The following is an 18,376-nucleotide window of genomic DNA, read 5'->3' on the forward strand; positions in this document are numbered from 1 at the left end:
TGCACCAGTTATTTATTATTTAATGATGATCCACTTTTGTACAGCTTTAAATGAGACGATAATGTACTAAGTGTTTTTATGAAGAGAATGTTTAATAGAAAACTTGTTTACAGAGTCATTCCTACATATGAAAAATGAGCATGTGTTAATATTTTCTTTAAAAAATATTGAGCCAACTTTCCTTCTGATCCACATATTAGTAAAAGTGAGGAACTCAGTCTTTTAGACCTTTTGCTTTTGCTTCTAAAAGAAGAAACCAAATCCAGTTCTGGCACATCCTTGACCCCTGACACCCTTTTAAAATATATTTTGCCTGTCCTGTTACATTTACCAGAACAGCAATTGCTGAAGTAGTAAAATTAAGTTAATTGATGAAGTAATGTGCATGCCATGAGGTCTATGTAACCATAATTTCTGATATGACACAGAGTAACCAAGAAATAAAATCACTTCAAATCATATTATGAGGAAAATAAATCAATTTCGAGAAGAAATTCTAAGTGGCATATTGTACGATGATATGAAAATCAAGTACTATTTTGTACCAATCTGACTCTTTGTTTAGATTTTATTTTTATGTTTTGCTAGTTCTGTATATTACCTAGTTATTTGAAATTTATTAGAAAAATCACTCCATTAGGACTTCACTCAATGTAAATGTTGCAAACTTGACTTATTGCAGACAATTCCATTGATCTCTTGAAACATGCTCCAAAATACTAACAGAACACCAGTGCACATCAACACACAGCAAATTTGATTGTACCGTATTTTTTAATTAGCGGCTTCTAATTTTTTTATTTTATTGTTTGTCATATTACTTTCAGTGTTATTTTTCTCCAAGTTGATCAGATACCTTTCACAAAACGATTTGCATTGTACCACTGCAGTGAACAGTACATGCACACAAGTCAAAGAGCCTTAAATCTTGTTGTTATGGTGAACTTGTTTGTCCTCCTTATTTTGTAAAATTACTCCAATGGATATTTTTTTCACAAATCTCAGCATAGCAAACAATTGTAGAATATTAAATGATATCACTGGTGACAAAAAGCAACACCAATTCAAGAACAAGAAAACTGTAGGAAAACAGTAACAACGTATTTAAAGCATACATCTATAAGTAAGATCTATCTATGTTCTAACCACTTTATCCGATAAAAGGTCGTGTGGGAGCCAGAGCCTATCCCAGCAGACAATGAGAACAAAAGGTAGGATACACCCTGCCCTGGACAGGATTCCAGTCATTGGCAGAACAAACACAGGCATGCTCTCACCTGGCTCTCACCAGAGCCAGTTTTCCCAGAAACCAATTAACCTACCAGTATGTCTGTGGACTGTGGGAGGAAAACTGAAGTACCCGGAGGAAACACATGAACATGGAAAAACATAAACTCCACAAAGATACTAGCTCAGGAATTGAACCCATGGTCCCAATACTGCAAGGCAGCAATTCTAATCACTGTGCCACCATGCCACCCAAATTTAGATGCAGTGTTTTCCAAAAGTATTCACTTGGAGTTTTCACAATTTGTTGCTTGAAACCTTGCAGACATGACACCTTGAAGCAGCAATTCAAAGCTAAAGAAGAAAGTGATTATATAATTATTCATAATTATAAATGATAAAGTCACAAGAGCACAAATATTATAACCTCTTGCTGTGTCAAATTAAATTAAATTAGCTACACTAAATTACCTTAATGGGCCACAGACACAATTTTCAAATTAATATAATACAAATTATGTCAGGAATACAGTCACTGAAATGCAAACGTAGGGGGAAGGGAACACAAAATATTAAAGGTCTCTGAATATCCTGAGATGGATGAAAATTAGCATTATTCAGTAATATTCAGAATATTTCAGAAAATTATCCTGTATGGCAAGATAGCAAAAAAAAAAGAAGCCTTACTAAAAATTAGCCTGTAATAAATTTACAACAAAGCACCTAGGTGATCCTCTAAAAATGGTGCTGTAGTCAAATGAGAGTAAACCAAAGCCCCTCAGTGTAAATGCAAAGTGTTACATCAGATGCAAACCCAACATAGTGCATTATTTACCCAACACCATCCCTACTCACAAACATGGTGATGGCAGCACTATGTTATAATTCTGCTTCTCATCAGGAGGGACTGGGAAGGTTTTCAAGACTGATGGGAACATGAAGCAAAGTACTGGCAAATCTTAGAGGAAAAACATGCTTCACACCTAAAACCAGGACAAAAATGAATCATTCAGCTGGACAATGACCTAAAACACAAGACTAAAGCTATTCTATACTGAGTAGCTTAAAAATGGGAAAATGAATGTCCTTAAATGATCCTGTCCTGACTTGATTCCTATTGGAAATCTGTAGAAAGATGTGAAGACTGCTATCCATAGATCATCCCAAAGCAACTTGAGAGAGCTTGAGCAAATCTGGTTATAGTGGGGAACAAACTGCAGTAAACCAGTCTGCAAAGTTGGTGGATAAATATCTCAGTTTTTGTTAGTTTTGTCTGGCTTTTTAGTAGCTTTATTTTACCCTTTGAAGTCTTCAGTTTAAGTAATCAGGTTTTGAATTAAATTTATAAAAATCTGAAGGTACAATTTTGTAATTGCACACTATGAGACACCATAGGAAGGGTCTGAATACTTTTGCAAAGGTACTGTATATATTACTCCAAAATACAGGTGACACATACCGTATGAATGCAGTACAAACTGCACTTCTTAGACACAAATGTGTCTTTAATCATAAATTCATTAAGTGTGAAGGAAACAAAGCAAATATTTTCTTTATAATGTCATGTTCCACTCAGTGCCACTCACAAATCAAGCATTGCAAACTATGTGAAATGTGTTTTTTTTAGAATGCCTTCAGTAAATCTTTTCAGGATAAAATTGAATTGTTGCCTCCAGTCCAAGAAGACATCCCTAGATTAAGGAGAGCTGTTTGACTGCACTGATATCCCTGTTTGCAGAGAGCTAGGAACCTTGTGCTCTAAGGCTTCTGTCAACAATGATAAGTTATTCAAATAGATAAATACAGTTATCCCTTGCTTTACTGAACTGGAAATTTAAAAGTAAGATTTGGCAAACCACTTGTATTATATAATTATGGATAACAACCCTTATGAGCTCCAGCATTTAGCCCTCAGTAAAGAAACCTTAGTGTAGTCTGGGAATATAAAGTCCCCTTTTCCACAAAAAGACAACGTTTTTAGTAAATCTCAAGCAAGTCATGATTATTGGGTGATTTGAAAGCTTTAACTTTTTAGATTGCAACTCCTTTTCAACATGCATGAGTTTTTTTCCCCAAAAAACAATAATTAGTTAAACTTCTAAGAGATACTGTAATTGCTATAAAGGGGAATCCCCTCACAGTAAACTTAAAAGGGTTCTGAGTGTAGACAGAGAAGACAAATCCACAACCTCATGAAAAACAAGTTTATCTTTCTTATTATAATTAACAGGAAAATCAAAACATGTTAGATATTAGTGATTTCAAAGGAGTTTGTGATAGGAAAAGCAAATGTCCAACCCTCCATTATGGAGCAAAATAAACTTTAGAGTCTTTTGTTTTGAAGTAAACACTCAAAAAGAAGTTAAATATAGGATGGAAAATATATTCATGCCTAAATAGCAATATTGTAATATGTGTACTGCATTACTGTCAACCCTGAAAAATATACTTTTTACATATATTTGTTCAATCTGAATTTGACCACTAGAATATGCCTTGATTTATGGAGAATACAGACGCAGAGATTAGTATTTTAAAAACTATAAACAAAATGCTCATTACATAAACCTTTTTCAAAATAAAAATAGAATACTGCAAATGGTGAGTGTGCACCTTTAAGTAGAAATACAAATAAAAACAATATCTAGTCACTCAGTCACAGCATCAAAGTCTGTGAACACAGAATCCTTTTATTATGCAAGACAGTAATCTCTTCTTAAATTCGTGAAGTAAACTGAGACCTTCTTACGATAGACTTATCAATTTCTTTCACCGTAGTGCAGCCTAAAGAAAAAAGAAAAAAAAAGCAGTTATAAATCTATGATTCATGTACAGTTAACTAAAGACTCCTTGACAGATTGATGTGAATAATAGAAGTGATTATAAAAAAGCATTATCCTAACATGTATGAAGCTCTTGGCAAGCATAAAGAAATATTATAGAATGCAACACCTCTGTTCCTGTGATTGACAATAAGTAACCAAATGATATGAGTAACAAGGTAATCCATGCGTCAGTATGTCTCATTTTTGGGTTCCACTGAAGTGTACTAAATTTCAATGCACTGTAATATACAGTATGCAGAGCTAGGGCCATCTGTATTTTCTTTATGAGTAGTAATTCTATTAGTATAGGCACTAAATAATTGGAAATTCTAAATCTGGGTCTTAGCAGAGTTTAAGAATGCTAGTTTATTCAGACATGAAGGGTATAGTGTCATATGGAATATGGTTAAAATAAATCAATAATGACTTCACCCAGAGAAAGAACATGGTGGTGCTATTTCCTCCAAAGAGTACGCAGAGATGTTTACAAATATTGTTGCAGTTTTAAAAGACCCACTTCATAAATGTATTATAATTCTACTTCTACATTGAATTATTGAATTACACAATTTTGTTACAACATGTGAAGAATTCTACTTGTGTAATCTTGCCAAGTACTGTACTTGATTGTACAATAGCTGAGTTTCCATGTGTGCATTTTTTCACTCCAGCCTTGGTCAGGCTGAATTGATCTTATCTTCATTTACATGAAAACCTGAGAACAGACACGTTTGTTACAGCATCATGCATTTGTCATTTACATTAAGAATATTTAGCATTTCTAGAATGGTATGTACTGTACAATATATAGGTCACGCAAGGGCACAAATTGGCGTGCTATACAGTACCTACATTATAGGAATCAGTTTTAAGTAGTAGAACTGATTCCAGGACACCCTTGTTCTTGTTTGCGAATACAGTATGTGTGAGTGTCCTCATGGTTGAAACCGTGTACAAACCGTAACATTTCATTATGAATAAACCCAAGGGGAAAGTCAGTCTGTGTGCATTTCACAGAGTTGCACATTGTCAGGAACACTAAACCCACAATGCCAGCAATCCTATCGATAGCTTGTAGGCACTGTACTGTCATTGCAAATGTAGCAGGTTGTTCATACATATGATATGATTGTTGCTATTTCGTAATTACGAGATAATCTGTTATCTCATAATTCCGAGATAATTTGGTATCTTGTAAATACAAGATAACTCAGGAATCTTTTTTTTTACTTGGTGGCAGCAATGCACTTCCATACATTTCACTGGATGCTCAGAAACATACTAATGACTCTTTATGGTTTCTTAATGGTACTTGATAAACAAAAAACAAATAAAAAATGACATAGTTATTTTTTATTGAAGACGTTCACTAACATATCACTAACTGTCTGATCTTCCCATTGTAAGATACATTAAATGGCTTGGCAAAATACATTTTCGGTAATTCTTTCAATTGTATCACAGAACATTGTGACTTAATTAAATGGTGCATTTGAAAGATAGGGATCAGAGGTGTTTCACATTTGTAAAAAATAACCACCACACAGAATTTACAAATTCCAAATTGTTTTGGAATTTATGGAATTTCCTTTCATAGGTATCAGACTACTACTACCGCTAATAATAATACCTAACATTTACATAGTGATTTTCATCCAAAAGTATCCTAAAATACTGTAACGCAACGGGGGCTCAGGGGGGCGCCCTTGCCGCATCTGGTCGGCCCCATCCCGACTGGAGGCTCGAACCCGGGACTTCCGCGTCTCTCTGCAGCGACCTAGCCCCGTGATCTAAAGAGAGATCTCTCCACAGCCCAGTAGCTGTAGTCCTGCTATCACAGGGAAGGGCGGTGACGTCACCCGCTCTGGTACGCCGGCTCTTACACACAGTGCTTGTCGGCCGTAAGCGTTACAATACTTTACTTATAGAAGGGGACTCACTAAAAATGAAATGCAGCACCCATTTATGTACGTACAGAGCAGATCATACAGAGGAGTGAGAAATTGCTTCATAATTGAATGAAGGTGAAACAGAACTGTGTCTCCTTTTACCACATTTGTGCATTAATAAGACATTGTAAGCCGGGAGAACAAGTTCCACCTACTAGTCTACCAACACTAATAACAGTAACCTTGTTTTCATTTTGAGACCTCCAATCCCAAGTATTAACCAGTGTCCATTTTGACACTAACTTGTTTAGTTCACAAGAGCAGGCTACAAGGAGGTTAGGTGCCTGTTGACGTATTAACAGAATATTCTTGCACTCTGCTTATATGATGCCAGTGTGAACATTTTCTCTGCAGATGAAAATGTGCTGTTATATTTTGACAAGTGGGAAAGGAAATTAATTATGAAATGTAGATTGAGTACGTCAATTGGGACTACAGAATTCTAGGATTTCAACAAAAATAATTGATTTTATTTGTAACATATTGTTTTTAAATTCTATCACATTATCCAAAACAAATAAAAGCTACTTAAGTGATTTATTTGGGGATCTCAGTGTTGTGTTAATTTACAAAACATGACACATTAGTCTCAAACTCACCTACAAGTGCAACTGCTAAGCGCAGTTCTTCTCTCAGCAATTCAAGAACTTCACTTACTCCTTTTTCACCCTGTGTGCAGAAGAAGATATGTGTGATTTGCTTTCAAATGCTTTACTCCTAGAAAGAATATCACAAATGGCATGTCATTACCATTCCATTTAGACATGAATTGTAAACACCGCACCTGACAGGCTAATCCCCAGAGAATAGGGCGTCCAATGAACACTGCTTTGGCACCCAGTGCCAAAGCTTTGAGGACATCTGTGCCTCTACGTATCCCTCCATCCAAGAAGACTTCCACTTTTCCTCCAACAGCTTCAACAATTTCAGGAAGGACGTCAATCTGCTTGGACACATGGAAAATTATGCTACGTATGGTTAGACTTAACAATGCTTTCATATTTTGAGCAGGAAACTGCTTGTTTTACCTACATTGCAGAGAATTATTGCAGGGTAATAGAAAAACACAGTGTTAATCAATGCACAGACCAGAAGGGGTAAGGCAGATAATGGCAAGATTATAAGTCACTTGTGAATGTGATTAGTTAGGAATTGCACAGTCTTCTAACTACGGTTTTGCAGCCCGCACCTCCTGCAGTTAAAGGAGCAAATTAAATAAAAACCCACACCTGAGTGATAATTAAGCACATTACAGCACATTACACTCTGCTTTTCATGTGGTTTTGCTGATACTTACAGTTGCAGGCACACAATCCAGCTGCCGAGCACCATGGTTTGACACAACTATTCCATCAACACCATATTTAAGAGCTTCTCGCGCATCATCAACTAGAGGAGTAAGAGATTCAGCGTTTCAGAAATTACACTTAATTATGACTACCATGATGGAAATTATAGTATCTCAGAAGACTTTTTTTTGTATGTTTGTGCTCTCTGAACTTCCAAACGGACTGAAAATGAAAAAATGCAGTGGAAAATCTCCAGTCGTGCTGATGCTTGTTTCAGATCTAATTGAATGTTATTTTACACACATAAATGCAGTCAGTAGCATTTTGAGTTACAACAAAGACATGTTGGAGGAGAGTTGTATGGTGCGGACATTCCAATTAACTAAAATTAAAAGGTTTAGTTAAAAAAGTTAAAAGTCAAGAGGAAAAGTGAACGGCAAATTTGGACAAGATGCAACACCACACTAATTTTCAATAACCCCTGTTTCATACTTCCATGTGTATTGATGGAATTCCCAAACTTGACCCACGCATATTAAATACGTTAAGTAAAATACACAGTAACAGTTTAGTTTAAATAGCTAGTACCTCGAAATATTGCTTTAAAGATGCAAAAATGTATCTCCAATAAGTTAAGAAGGTTTTCCATCACCTGCTATATTGTTTTTCACAATCCTGACTCTCTATTGACATTCAAATCAACACTGTGTCACTCAAGGGCATATCTTTATCAGATATGAATAGCAACCATTATTTTAAAATACCCACAATTACCAGATTTATCATATCAAAATAGTCTCACACTCTGTCCGGTCATAAAATGTTTAATGGTGTACCTTTACTGCTATTGAAAATTTCTTGTAGTTCCTCTGCTGTAAATAAGCCATTTATAAATAGAATTAAAATGTTATATATTTAATTCAATATAATAAATCTGTAACTCTTTGCAAGACGGATTGAATCTGTCTTCAGTCCTATATTTTGCTGCAAAAGCTATGAGGTAAAATACTGCTGCTGGCACGGATAACTTTGTAATTGAAGTTGTATTACAGTAGCCGTTTTGTCCACATGGCTTTTCAAAATGTACAATATGTAGAGATGTAATATCCATTTCGAAATAGTATTATATCTGACATATGGAAATCACTGAGTAAGAAATGCTTGACAGTGCTTGACTGGGGCTGCATCGTTGTATACCTGATGAAGAGAACTTGATGAAAAGTTTTATTCATATCTGCTTTTTCCATGAAGGCAAAGAAAGAAGAAAAAATGACTTGGCTGTTCTTAACGGAAAGTCAAGATCTACAAGCAAGTACAGAGATAATTGAAAGTACATACTACTTTTACACATCACTCTTTATTTTCTTAACATTTTTACTACACAAACCTCAGAATGGTAACATTATTTTATAGTCATTAATGGAAACATCCAGAACTGACAAGCCTTGGGTTTTGACTTGACTTAGATTAATTAGATTACTTTTTATATTCTATCTAAGGGCACAGACTAGCTCATTGCTGGAAGTGGCACAAGTCACTCCTGTGCCTGTAAACATGGTTTTCTAATTAAGTTTTCAAAACAAAGCTAATCATTAATAATTTCTAATACTGTATGTATTTAGAATTTCTAATGCCTTCAAAGGCATCTGTTTTTCAATTTTATTTTTTGTATGATCCGTCTCCTACTGAGAATGTGATTCACTGCTGTTTCCACTTAAATTTTAACTAGTATACTGTTCTTCAAGGTCAGTAAGCATATCACTGTGGCCCAGACTTCTATACAATGCTACCTTGCTTCCCCAGCAAATCTGTAAGCGATAAGGTTCAACAGAAGGTATTTTGTTCAGCAAGGCACATATCAAATTAATGTTAATTTAACTGTTTAAGGGCAATGGTTACCATGGAAAATCTTTTTTTTTATGTTCAGATGAATACATGGTACAGTATTCATTTTTCAGTATGGCTAATTTGTCATCACAAAGTACTGCTTTGGAAAAAAAAAAACATACTCCAGCCATTTCCATAAGAAGTGACCCTATGGTAGTCTTGGAATCACAGTAGGTTTACAGCAGATCTGTCAACAATGCTAACTGGTAAAACTCTCAAACGACTAAGATAAAAAACTAGTTTCTTTACATGTTACTAATCTACTGTGATCTTCAAGATATTATATAGTATGATAATGCATGACATTATTTATGTTTCTGTGCTTGAAATCATCAAGTAATAAAAAATAGGGGGATCATATCACAAAAATTAAATAACATGAAAAATAAGATTAAACTGTTTTATGATATATTGTAATGTGTTATCACCACTAATAGGGGTAAAAAGGAAGCAATGCCTGAGATCTACAGTACCTGTTGCCTAGGAGGATTGTACCAATACAAACCAACATATGTCTCTATGGCAACAATTTATCTAGGAGGCATACCTATTGCATTGTGCAAGGAAATAACAGATAACCCAGGTTCCTATGGGTGTTATTTGTAGATCTTATTTGGACCATAGAAAGAAACTAACTCATGAGTGGCTCAAATTAGAGCAGGTAAAGGCTTCAGTAAATGTAAGTACAGTACATTTTGGAAAGACAGAAGAACCAAAGATGTCTCTGTATCTAGAACAAGTCAGCTTTGCAGTAAAGAGGAGGTTAATTAAACACTGCTATACTTATGCTATGAGTAGTAATAACTGCTATGAGTTAAACTCATGTGAATTACTTGATGAGTGTTCATCATGTTACTTTTTACCGAAATCCTTCCAGTTACATTTCGCAGTAAATGTTTCAGTAAAATCCTAAAATATGTGTATGGTTAAACAAGAGATTGGCATGGTTGTCTGTTACTCTGTTAACTATACTGTAGGTCTGGGAATGAGTACATGCAACAGAAACACTAAGGTTTAAAACAAGCAGCAGTTCCCTTAAGTCTTTATCAGACAGCATGCATAGAATATTTGTTGCTTTCATATCTTGAAAGTATGGTCACTTGTGCTCACCTCTTAAAATTCCTTTCACCACTACTGGTAAAGTAGTTAATTTTTTCAGCCACACAATATCTTCCCATTTCAGCGTAGGATCTATTGCCTGTGTTACATAAACAGCCAACCCACTATCTTCCTTATAGCTTTCCTTTGAAGAAAATGCCAAATCGGGGGACTCAAAATTGGCCATCCTGAAGAAGAAAATCAACACAGCATGATTACAAAATTAAATTAGACTGAATTTGTTATTGTTTTTTTTGGAGAGCAATCCAGGAACACCTTTTCCAAATATCACCCCTCTCTCTTCAATAGTACCTTGTTGCCATTTTAAGTTAAGCCAAGAAAAAGATATTCAAAAGGTTAAGAAGTTCATACTATGGTACGCATTTTCTTCAGTACAAATGGGATACCTTTCAAAACTGTAGTATACCTTAAACTCAGCATGGAATTAAAAATCTCACTCTATACTTGTACTGAATTTTTTTTAGAAAATATACTGTTTCTGGATTTTGAATATTAATTCAATGTTTTTGGCATCATTTTAATAAATTAACCATTCATCACTGATCAGAATACGTTTTGAGTGACTTAGCAAGGAGTACAAGCCAAACAGAGTCCATCAATGACAGGCCACAGTCTGGATCATCTTGCCAAGATCAATAGAGAGGCAGTAATATGTTGGTCTGAACATAAATGTCTAGTTTCTATAAAAGTCCACTTGATAGCAACTTGACTGCATTACGCTACATTGATCAGGTCCTGGGATCTCACCTGCTCCCCTGTGACATGACATACTGGAGTGTCATGAAAACAATCTTGCAGAACAGCAAAGGCCCTTAAGCTGCTCATGTAACAACAGCTTTCTTAATGGGTGTTCATGAAAACATGACCGATAAGCCATGATTGACATGTCCTACTTGCCAGGTTCGAGCGCCATTCAACATATGTTGGAAGAGATGAGATGATGTGAGGTATTTAAGGCTCAAAGACTTGTGAAGAGAAACATGCTGTCAAGGCTCTATGAGAGGGTTAGGACAGCCAGCATCAGCACACGGTGCAAATATTTAAACATGCATTGCAGATGCTTACAATTTCTAGTTGCCTCTAGGACAACTAGCCTGTGCCCTTTACAAATAAATGCTCTGTTGATCAATATTTTATGACAAATTAATCAATAAAATGTTTTGACCAATTTTGTGTCTGTTCAATAAAAAGTAAATGCTACATTTCCCTGATAATTTTCTTATGAATCTGATGCAAAGTGCCAAATCATCTTTTGATGTATCCTTAGTATATCATGTAGGCCATCAACACACTGGCATTGAATAAATATAATAAGGAATGGACATGTATTTAATACATAAAAACAATTATTCTGTATACTCATAATCACACTATTCATTTTAAGCCACAATATCGAGCTTATCACCTGTTTTGGCTCTTACATATACTGTATATTATATGTACAGTAAACTGGATGCTTATGGCTTATAAGAGATTATTTTGGTTTTGTCATCCAAAGGCAATGATACACCTTTACAAAATGAAACAATAATAGAAGTATTGTAATGCTAGGTTCTGAAACTGCCAACAAATTTGACAGCAGGAAGAGGGTGAGTTAACTCTGACATAAGAACACTTCAAAGATAGGTTCAGCTGTTACTGTATTTATAAGACGTCAAGGCTTTTCTGTATAAAATGTATTCAAATAAGAACTGGCTTTTCTGATGAATTTTCTTGGTTCCTATTAAGCTTCAAGAGTGACAACTAATCTTTGAGGTGGATAAACCATTTCAGCATGAGCTTGTTTCCATAAATACATAAAACACTTTTGCAGATGTTCAGCTTCAGTTTGTGTTCCAAACAAGCAATGTACAAGAAAAGTTTTAAATATCTAATTTATTACTTTTATGATTTTGGTCAAGACCAAACATATTAAAAAATACTTTCTTTTCTGGCCTCCTTTGCTTATGAAATACTTCAGGAATATATTCCTTTTACTCCAAATCATAATATTTGCTGATATATTATACAGTCTGTTTTTATCATGCTTTCCCTCTATGTTTATTTTCTGAAAAAATCCAGCTGTGGCTGCGATGACATATATTTTCTGCTGTCCACTACGTATCATTTTCTCCCGTCAGTTTTAAAAATATGCATCCCAAATATTTAATATACTGAAAATGCTACAGTTTTTTTTAAAAAAGCTCTTTCCCATTCAGTAATTGAATTATCCAATGCCTCACACTGGAAAAACACTTTAGTTCTGGCTTTGTTTGTGCTTACTTCAGATGAGGTGTGAGCTTAAACCTGTTGCGCACATCATTCCGTCGTCTCCCTAGGTACGGTGTATCCACAGTGACAAAAATCCCCTTATATCCTGCGCTTTCAGCTCGCTTTACTAAAGATTTGGTTAGCTCTCTGTCTTTGTAAATGTAAAGCTGCAGCCAGCGAACACCATCTGGGGCATTCTGTGCCACTTCTTCGATACTGGAGGTTGCCCAGGAGCTCAGCATCATTCCTGTGCCAGAAGACCTGCATGCTGAGAAAAGAGACAATGACTAACTATTTTTACAACATCTTATCATGTTAACAAATAAGCCTATAGACAGATAATGTGATGGACATCAAATATAAAACATCCTATTTTCACTAAGTGTGATAGTGCTGAAGTATTTAGTCCCAAAGAAGTGAATACAATCAGCCTGCCATTTGTTTTTAAATAGTTGTGTAATACTGTACGTTGTATTGGTTGAATGTATAATGAAAAAAAAAGTTGTTGTTTTTTTTAATTTTATTGATTCTTTTTTTTCTGTGTGGGTTAAATCCTGGTTAAAATATTTACATATCTCCACTTTTCCCATCACAAATTACAATCATCTATACTCATTTTAGAGCAAACTCTTTGCTTTTCAAAAAGGAGCAAATTCAGTGAATTCCCTTAATCGAGTCAAAATATTATCTGGAAGTGAAAAGTAAAGGCTACTGTTATTGGTCCTGGAGCTCCATCTTGTGGATGTCGATTGGTATTTTGTGACCAACACAGAAGTGCAGTTCAGACAGATCCTGATATTATTGGCTGTTCAATGACTAATGGTGCAGTTAACAGACTGATGGTTTTTGAGTAACATTTTGTGTAAATATATTAATGCAACCCATATCTGATCCTTAATCATTCACAGACTTCAAACTGCCTGTTGTTCCAAGGCATAATTTAGAAAGAGTAAATAGCACATCCCAGATGCACCCATAATATGCATCTAATATAATGTATACCAACATACATAATACTGATTTTAAAGTATTAGAAAGTTTAAATTATTAACACAAAAATATAATATTTGCATTTGAGTGAAGTTATGTACTTTATGAATCAAACTAATTGAAATCCAGCTAAATCAAACTAACTTTTAGAGGCAAAGTGAGTGAAGCAGATGCGCACTAAGGAAAATATCAAGTAAAAAGAGCCATAAAGAAGGGGCTCTGCAACTGCTGTACCTTTCGCAGTCGCTGTTTCCCCAGCGGGATGTGCCATTCGCTGCATGGCAGTGGCAGCTACACAGACTGGCATACTGAGCTGCTGTCCCAGGACTGACACTGACAGGTCTACTCGAGACACATCCCTGAGCACACGTGGATACAGCTTCCATCTTCAAAACAAGATGATATTATTACCATCACTGTTGTTGTTTAGAACTGGATTCCAACCAAGACAGAGAACTCATGCTGCATTTCACAGGTAATGTGGTTTCTTCATTGACTGAGCCCCTCTGACTTCCACTAGAAGGAGCTTCTTAACAACAAATGTTGTTGAACCTGTAAAAGCTTTCACATTCCAAAGAATGCAAAACGTTAAAAGTATGCTAATCTGTTAGATTGCTCAGCGTGGAATTGCATACTTTTGCTTTAAAGCAAGCCAATCAGAACAAAACCAGAAATGTCTGTTCAACTCTTCATGCACATGCATCACAAAAAGCTGTAGATGGTTTATTGGTGTGAAGGTTACTGTGCAGAGTAAGGAGAACAATAACATTTCTATATATTCCCAGGCCATATACAGTAGTTGTTTAAAAATCTTAAAAGATAAACAAGATATAAAAAACATTCTTTCTGCCTCAATGATACTTGTGTCTTTCTAGATAGTAAATGCCATTTATTGTTGACAATACTGGCAGAGCTTAACTGTGTACAACTATAGAATGTTGTTTTGAAAACAGTATAGTAACTATAATAATGTAAAAACTTATTTTCATATTTCTTTCAGCCTGTTAGACTGAATTTATGATGAAAGAAGTTAAGGAATTAATATAATAATATATTATTAATGTTAATTTTCTTAGCTTGATTACTTTAAAACACATTCGAGTCAATGGGGTTAGCATCCATACATTTACAGCGCTATAAATAATGATGATGATACTGATGATGTAGTCAGGACCTCAGTTTAACATCTCAACCAAAGGACAGCACTTCTTTCAGCACAGAGTGCTCTGTAACCATACTGTTAATGGTTAATGGTTTTGAAATTCTGGTCCAGATAGAAAAGTGCTACCTACTGGTTCACCAACTACACTAACAACAGTAATGTGCTTACTCTTAGATATTCCCTTTCTAGCACTGACCAAACCAAACCTTGCTAAGATACAAGTTAGTAATGGTGCTGTCTAAGAAATATAAAAAATATGTCCTATAGTAGTTTGCAAAACAAACTATTTGTCTTTATATTTCTAATACATATTTGAATTGTGGTGTCAGCTGATCTCATCAAACTCCTATTTATCTCTGATAGAGTTTGGTAGCAATGTGTTTGTATATCATTTGCATGCGAGGTTGCTGTATTTTCAACAGTGTTCTGTAATATCTCTCTGAAATTATCCCTCTAATTTAATGTGGTGGTAAAATGTAGTCCTTAATTTAAATTGACAACTGAAATCAATTATTCAAAACTGAAATTGTATAAAACGTAGTCATTAATTATTAATGTAAAATTGATTAAGAAGTTTTAGTTTATGATATTGAAACTTAAATGAAATTTAAATGAATAATTAAACTGTCAAAACATATTTTTTCATAGTCACATTTAAAGATCTGAACTGTGTTTTGTAATAAAGAATGCACAACGTGTACCATAATGTAGAGAGAATGAACTGAACTCATTCTATTAAAAATAGTGGTTAACTTGCAATTTATACAATATAATCACTGGAAAGCCTTATGGAGATCACACATAAACTTTCACTGAGGATTTTTTTTCTTCACATACAGTGCCCTCCAGATTATACAAACCACCCATCAAATAGAAACAAAAAACATCATATAACAGAAAAAAATATGAATAATGTGTTCTGCTGAAAAAATGAAAACGCCATACTATAGTCATGATAGCATTGCATTGAGCAAAGTCATATTTGTCCTAAATAATTAAATCCAGAAAGCATGAGGATTTAATTTATTTAGCCCTGTAGTTAGCATTTTACAAATTGCCCCTGACATGTGTTACACTGACAATTTTTAACCAGGTTTAAGCTTCTTGGCAGATTGAAACAGGTGTTTGACCAAAATTTCCAAGTCTAAACTACAGTATGTAGTATGGAATTTTTGCTGTTATTAACAAGCACCCATTGAAGCACAACAGCAGAATATAAGAAACTGAGATGGCAGACATGTCTTTGTAAGAATGTCCACTAGAGGGAATGCATGTATAGACATAGTCTTCTCAAAATAATCAAGACAGAATGAAGAAAACACAGATGATAGAACCGTCAAGGTACTGTGAACATCAAGTTTATGTCAAGTAGATGTCACATACTGTACAGTATAATCTGATGTATACAGTATTTTGAATCTATAGAGTAAAAAACATAGGATTATAATTTCATGAAAGCTGATATTCTTCCATTTAAGGGAATACAATAGGACTTATTATGGGATAAAGAATAGAATTCTGTGGAAAAATAGTCAAGATGGATTTAAGTCAACTAACGTATACAGTTCTATTTACAAGTAACAACAGTACTGGATGAAAACAAAGCATACAATACTGTATAGTGTATTTATATTTTCAGAGGGCTAATGTTCCTCATAAAAGCTTAATTCTTGCATTGCTGACAGCAAGAATTCAAGCATGAATGTATATCTAGCCTGTATATCTATGACTAATAACTGTTAATGGGTAGAAAAAATAGTGTAAAGGGTTAAATGTTCCAGCTAGAGTGCTGTAAGAAGCAAATTATTGCAGCAATCTCCAATTCAGGGTCGCAAGGGAGCTGGATCCTATCCAGGCAAGCAATGGGGCCAATGTGGAATATACCCTGGACAGGATGCCAGTCCATCACAGGGCAGACACACAGTAATGGAAGAAAAAGACACAAATATAAACATCCAGGCACTCACATCAGGGCCAGTTTTGCCAAAAGCCATTTAACCTACCAGGATATCTTTATACTGTGGGGGGACACCAGAGCACCCAGCAAAAACCATTGCAAACACAGGAAGAACATACAGTACAAATTCCAACATAGATAGCACTCTAGGTCTGGAATTCAACTGAGTGCATCCAGCACCATGTGATCCTCAGACTGAACAGTGTACTGTACTTTTACAACTGAAAACAGAAGCCAATTATTTACAGAGAGGGTCAGGGAGTCCGGAGCAAACTGCCTTATGTTCTTTGGGTTCAGAAATACCCATAGTCTTACTTACAGAAATATACATTTTTTAAAAAACATGCCAGTTGCACCAACAACGAAAGGATGGCGTTTCTATAAAATTAGCGAAATGTACTAGAAAACAAACATTACTATTTGTGTTTTGTTCTGGTCACCACCTCTACATTAGAAGCTGAAAGAAACAGCATAAGCAAAAAGAAAACAAATTATTTAGAATCTGCATAATGAAGGAGTATGTCTGCTCTCTAAAATCATGTCAGAAGTTTATTTAGCAATAGAGAGAATTAAAAAAAAAGGTTTCTGCAAATATTATTAATATATCTTTAGCAAATGTATACATTCAAAATTCATACCATTCATTTTTCTAATATATTGAATGCAGTAAGAACATAGCAAAACAAGTGCATTGCAAGTTAATGGCATAGAACACCTGCTGTATTAAATAGCCACTTGACAATTGAAAAATAATTTCACACTCTTTTACATTGGCTAAAAAGGAATAAAGATATCAAATACAGATTATACACTAATTGTAAAACTGAGTTTTCTTGATCTACGCTTTAAAAGTTCACTAATTAATACCATTAACCACAGTATTTGTAATTTACCTGGAAAATGCTGCTACATTATCAGCTAATGTTTCTTGCTCATCAGCTCCAGAAAAATAATAATCAAAAACAGCTTTAGGGAGAATAATTTTTGCCTGCTGCTCATAGTCACTGATGCAGACTGGCTTCTCTGACATTTCTTCGATTAGACAACAGATACAAACTGGAGCCTTTCAAAACTTTTTTACAAAGATGACAGTTCTATGAATTATTAACATTTGAGTTTGTTTTAAGGACTTTTTGAACTAATGTTTATTTCACAATCACCAGAGAACCACCTTCTTGCAACCAAAGATTGCTTAAGGGATTTTTTTCCCCAGTATATCAGGCTGCCTACTCATACTCTTTTTTCCACAGTAAATCAATATTGAAGGTTCAGTCTCAGACACTGTCATAAAGTTTTAACCAGACTTTGCTCAACAAAGTACTACAATAAAACACTTCTAAAATTTCTGCAAATGTCTGCAGAACATAAAACACAAAACCGTGTTTTGTGGCAGGCATATCAAAAGACACAATGTTTCAAAACCCCTTTTTATAGTTTATTTTATTGATTTTTCTGTGTTATGTTGTTGTTTAAAAGTAGGATATTAATAATTAATCATAATAGAACACCAGGGAGTTTAAAGTTTTACATGACTTTGTACACATTTCTTGGTAGCGAGGCAAACTCTGGGCTTTTTTACATCTCAGTACCTGATTTCTTGTATGTTTTCTAAAACCTGTGATAAAATGCTGGTGAAAACTGTGAGATTTGCAGAGTAGCCAGTGATAGCAAGGACTCTTTAAAATTGTAATTCAAAATGACTTTTAAAACATTCCTGTAAA

At 34.7% G+C, this 18,376-nt stretch overlaps 1 protein-coding gene across 2 annotated transcripts; it reads right to left on the reverse strand.

Annotated features, from left to right (window-relative positions):
• Nucleotides 1–3,870: 3,870 nt before the first annotated feature.
• On the reverse strand, nucleotides 3,871–17,714 carry hao1 (hydroxyacid oxidase (glycolate oxidase) 1). Of its 2 annotated transcripts, none has more exons than XM_006625932.3 (8): nucleotides 17,549–17,714; nucleotides 13,771–13,922; nucleotides 12,559–12,814; nucleotides 10,288–10,463; nucleotides 7,299–7,390; nucleotides 6,786–6,944; nucleotides 6,601–6,670; nucleotides 3,871–4,011 (listed from the first exon to the last, which is right to left on the reverse strand). In XM_006625932.3, exons 1-8 carry the CDS (start codon nucleotides 17,683–17,685, stop codon nucleotides 3,944–3,946), a joined length of 1,110 nt encoding a protein of 369 aa, XP_006625995.2. In that variant the 5' UTR covers nucleotides 17,686–17,714; the 3' UTR covers nucleotides 3,871–3,943. The 2 variants fall into 2 exon arrangements, with proteins under 2 accessions (XP_006625995.2, XP_015206616.1); XM_015351130.2 differs by having other exon boundaries at nucleotides 12,559–12,807; nucleotides 17,549–17,641.
• Between the last annotated feature and the right edge of the window lie 662 nt (nucleotides 17,715–18,376).

Source organism: Lepisosteus oculatus, chromosome 2 (genome assembly GCF_040954835.1).
Source record: "Lepisosteus oculatus isolate fLepOcu1 chromosome 2, fLepOcu1.hap2, whole genome shotgun sequence".
Classification (NCBI taxonomy): domain Eukaryota; kingdom Metazoa; phylum Chordata; class Actinopteri; order Semionotiformes; family Lepisosteidae; genus Lepisosteus; species Lepisosteus oculatus.

Excerpts from the sequence above, each read along its gene's own strand:
- hao1 (XM_006625932.3), bottom strand. The coding sequence starts at position 17,685 with ATGTCAGAGAAGCCAGTCTGCATCAGTGACTATGAGCAGCAGGCAAAA. Across the intron at positions 10,464-12,558 it reads AAGCTCACACCTCATCTGAA|GATGGCCAATTTTGAGTCCC; the intron begins GTAAGCACAAAC and ends TTTCTTCTTCAG. Across the intron at positions 4,012-6,600 it reads CTTAGCAGTTGCACTTGTAG|GCTGCACTACGGTGAAAGAA; the intron begins GTGAGTTTGAGA and ends TTTTTTCTTTAG.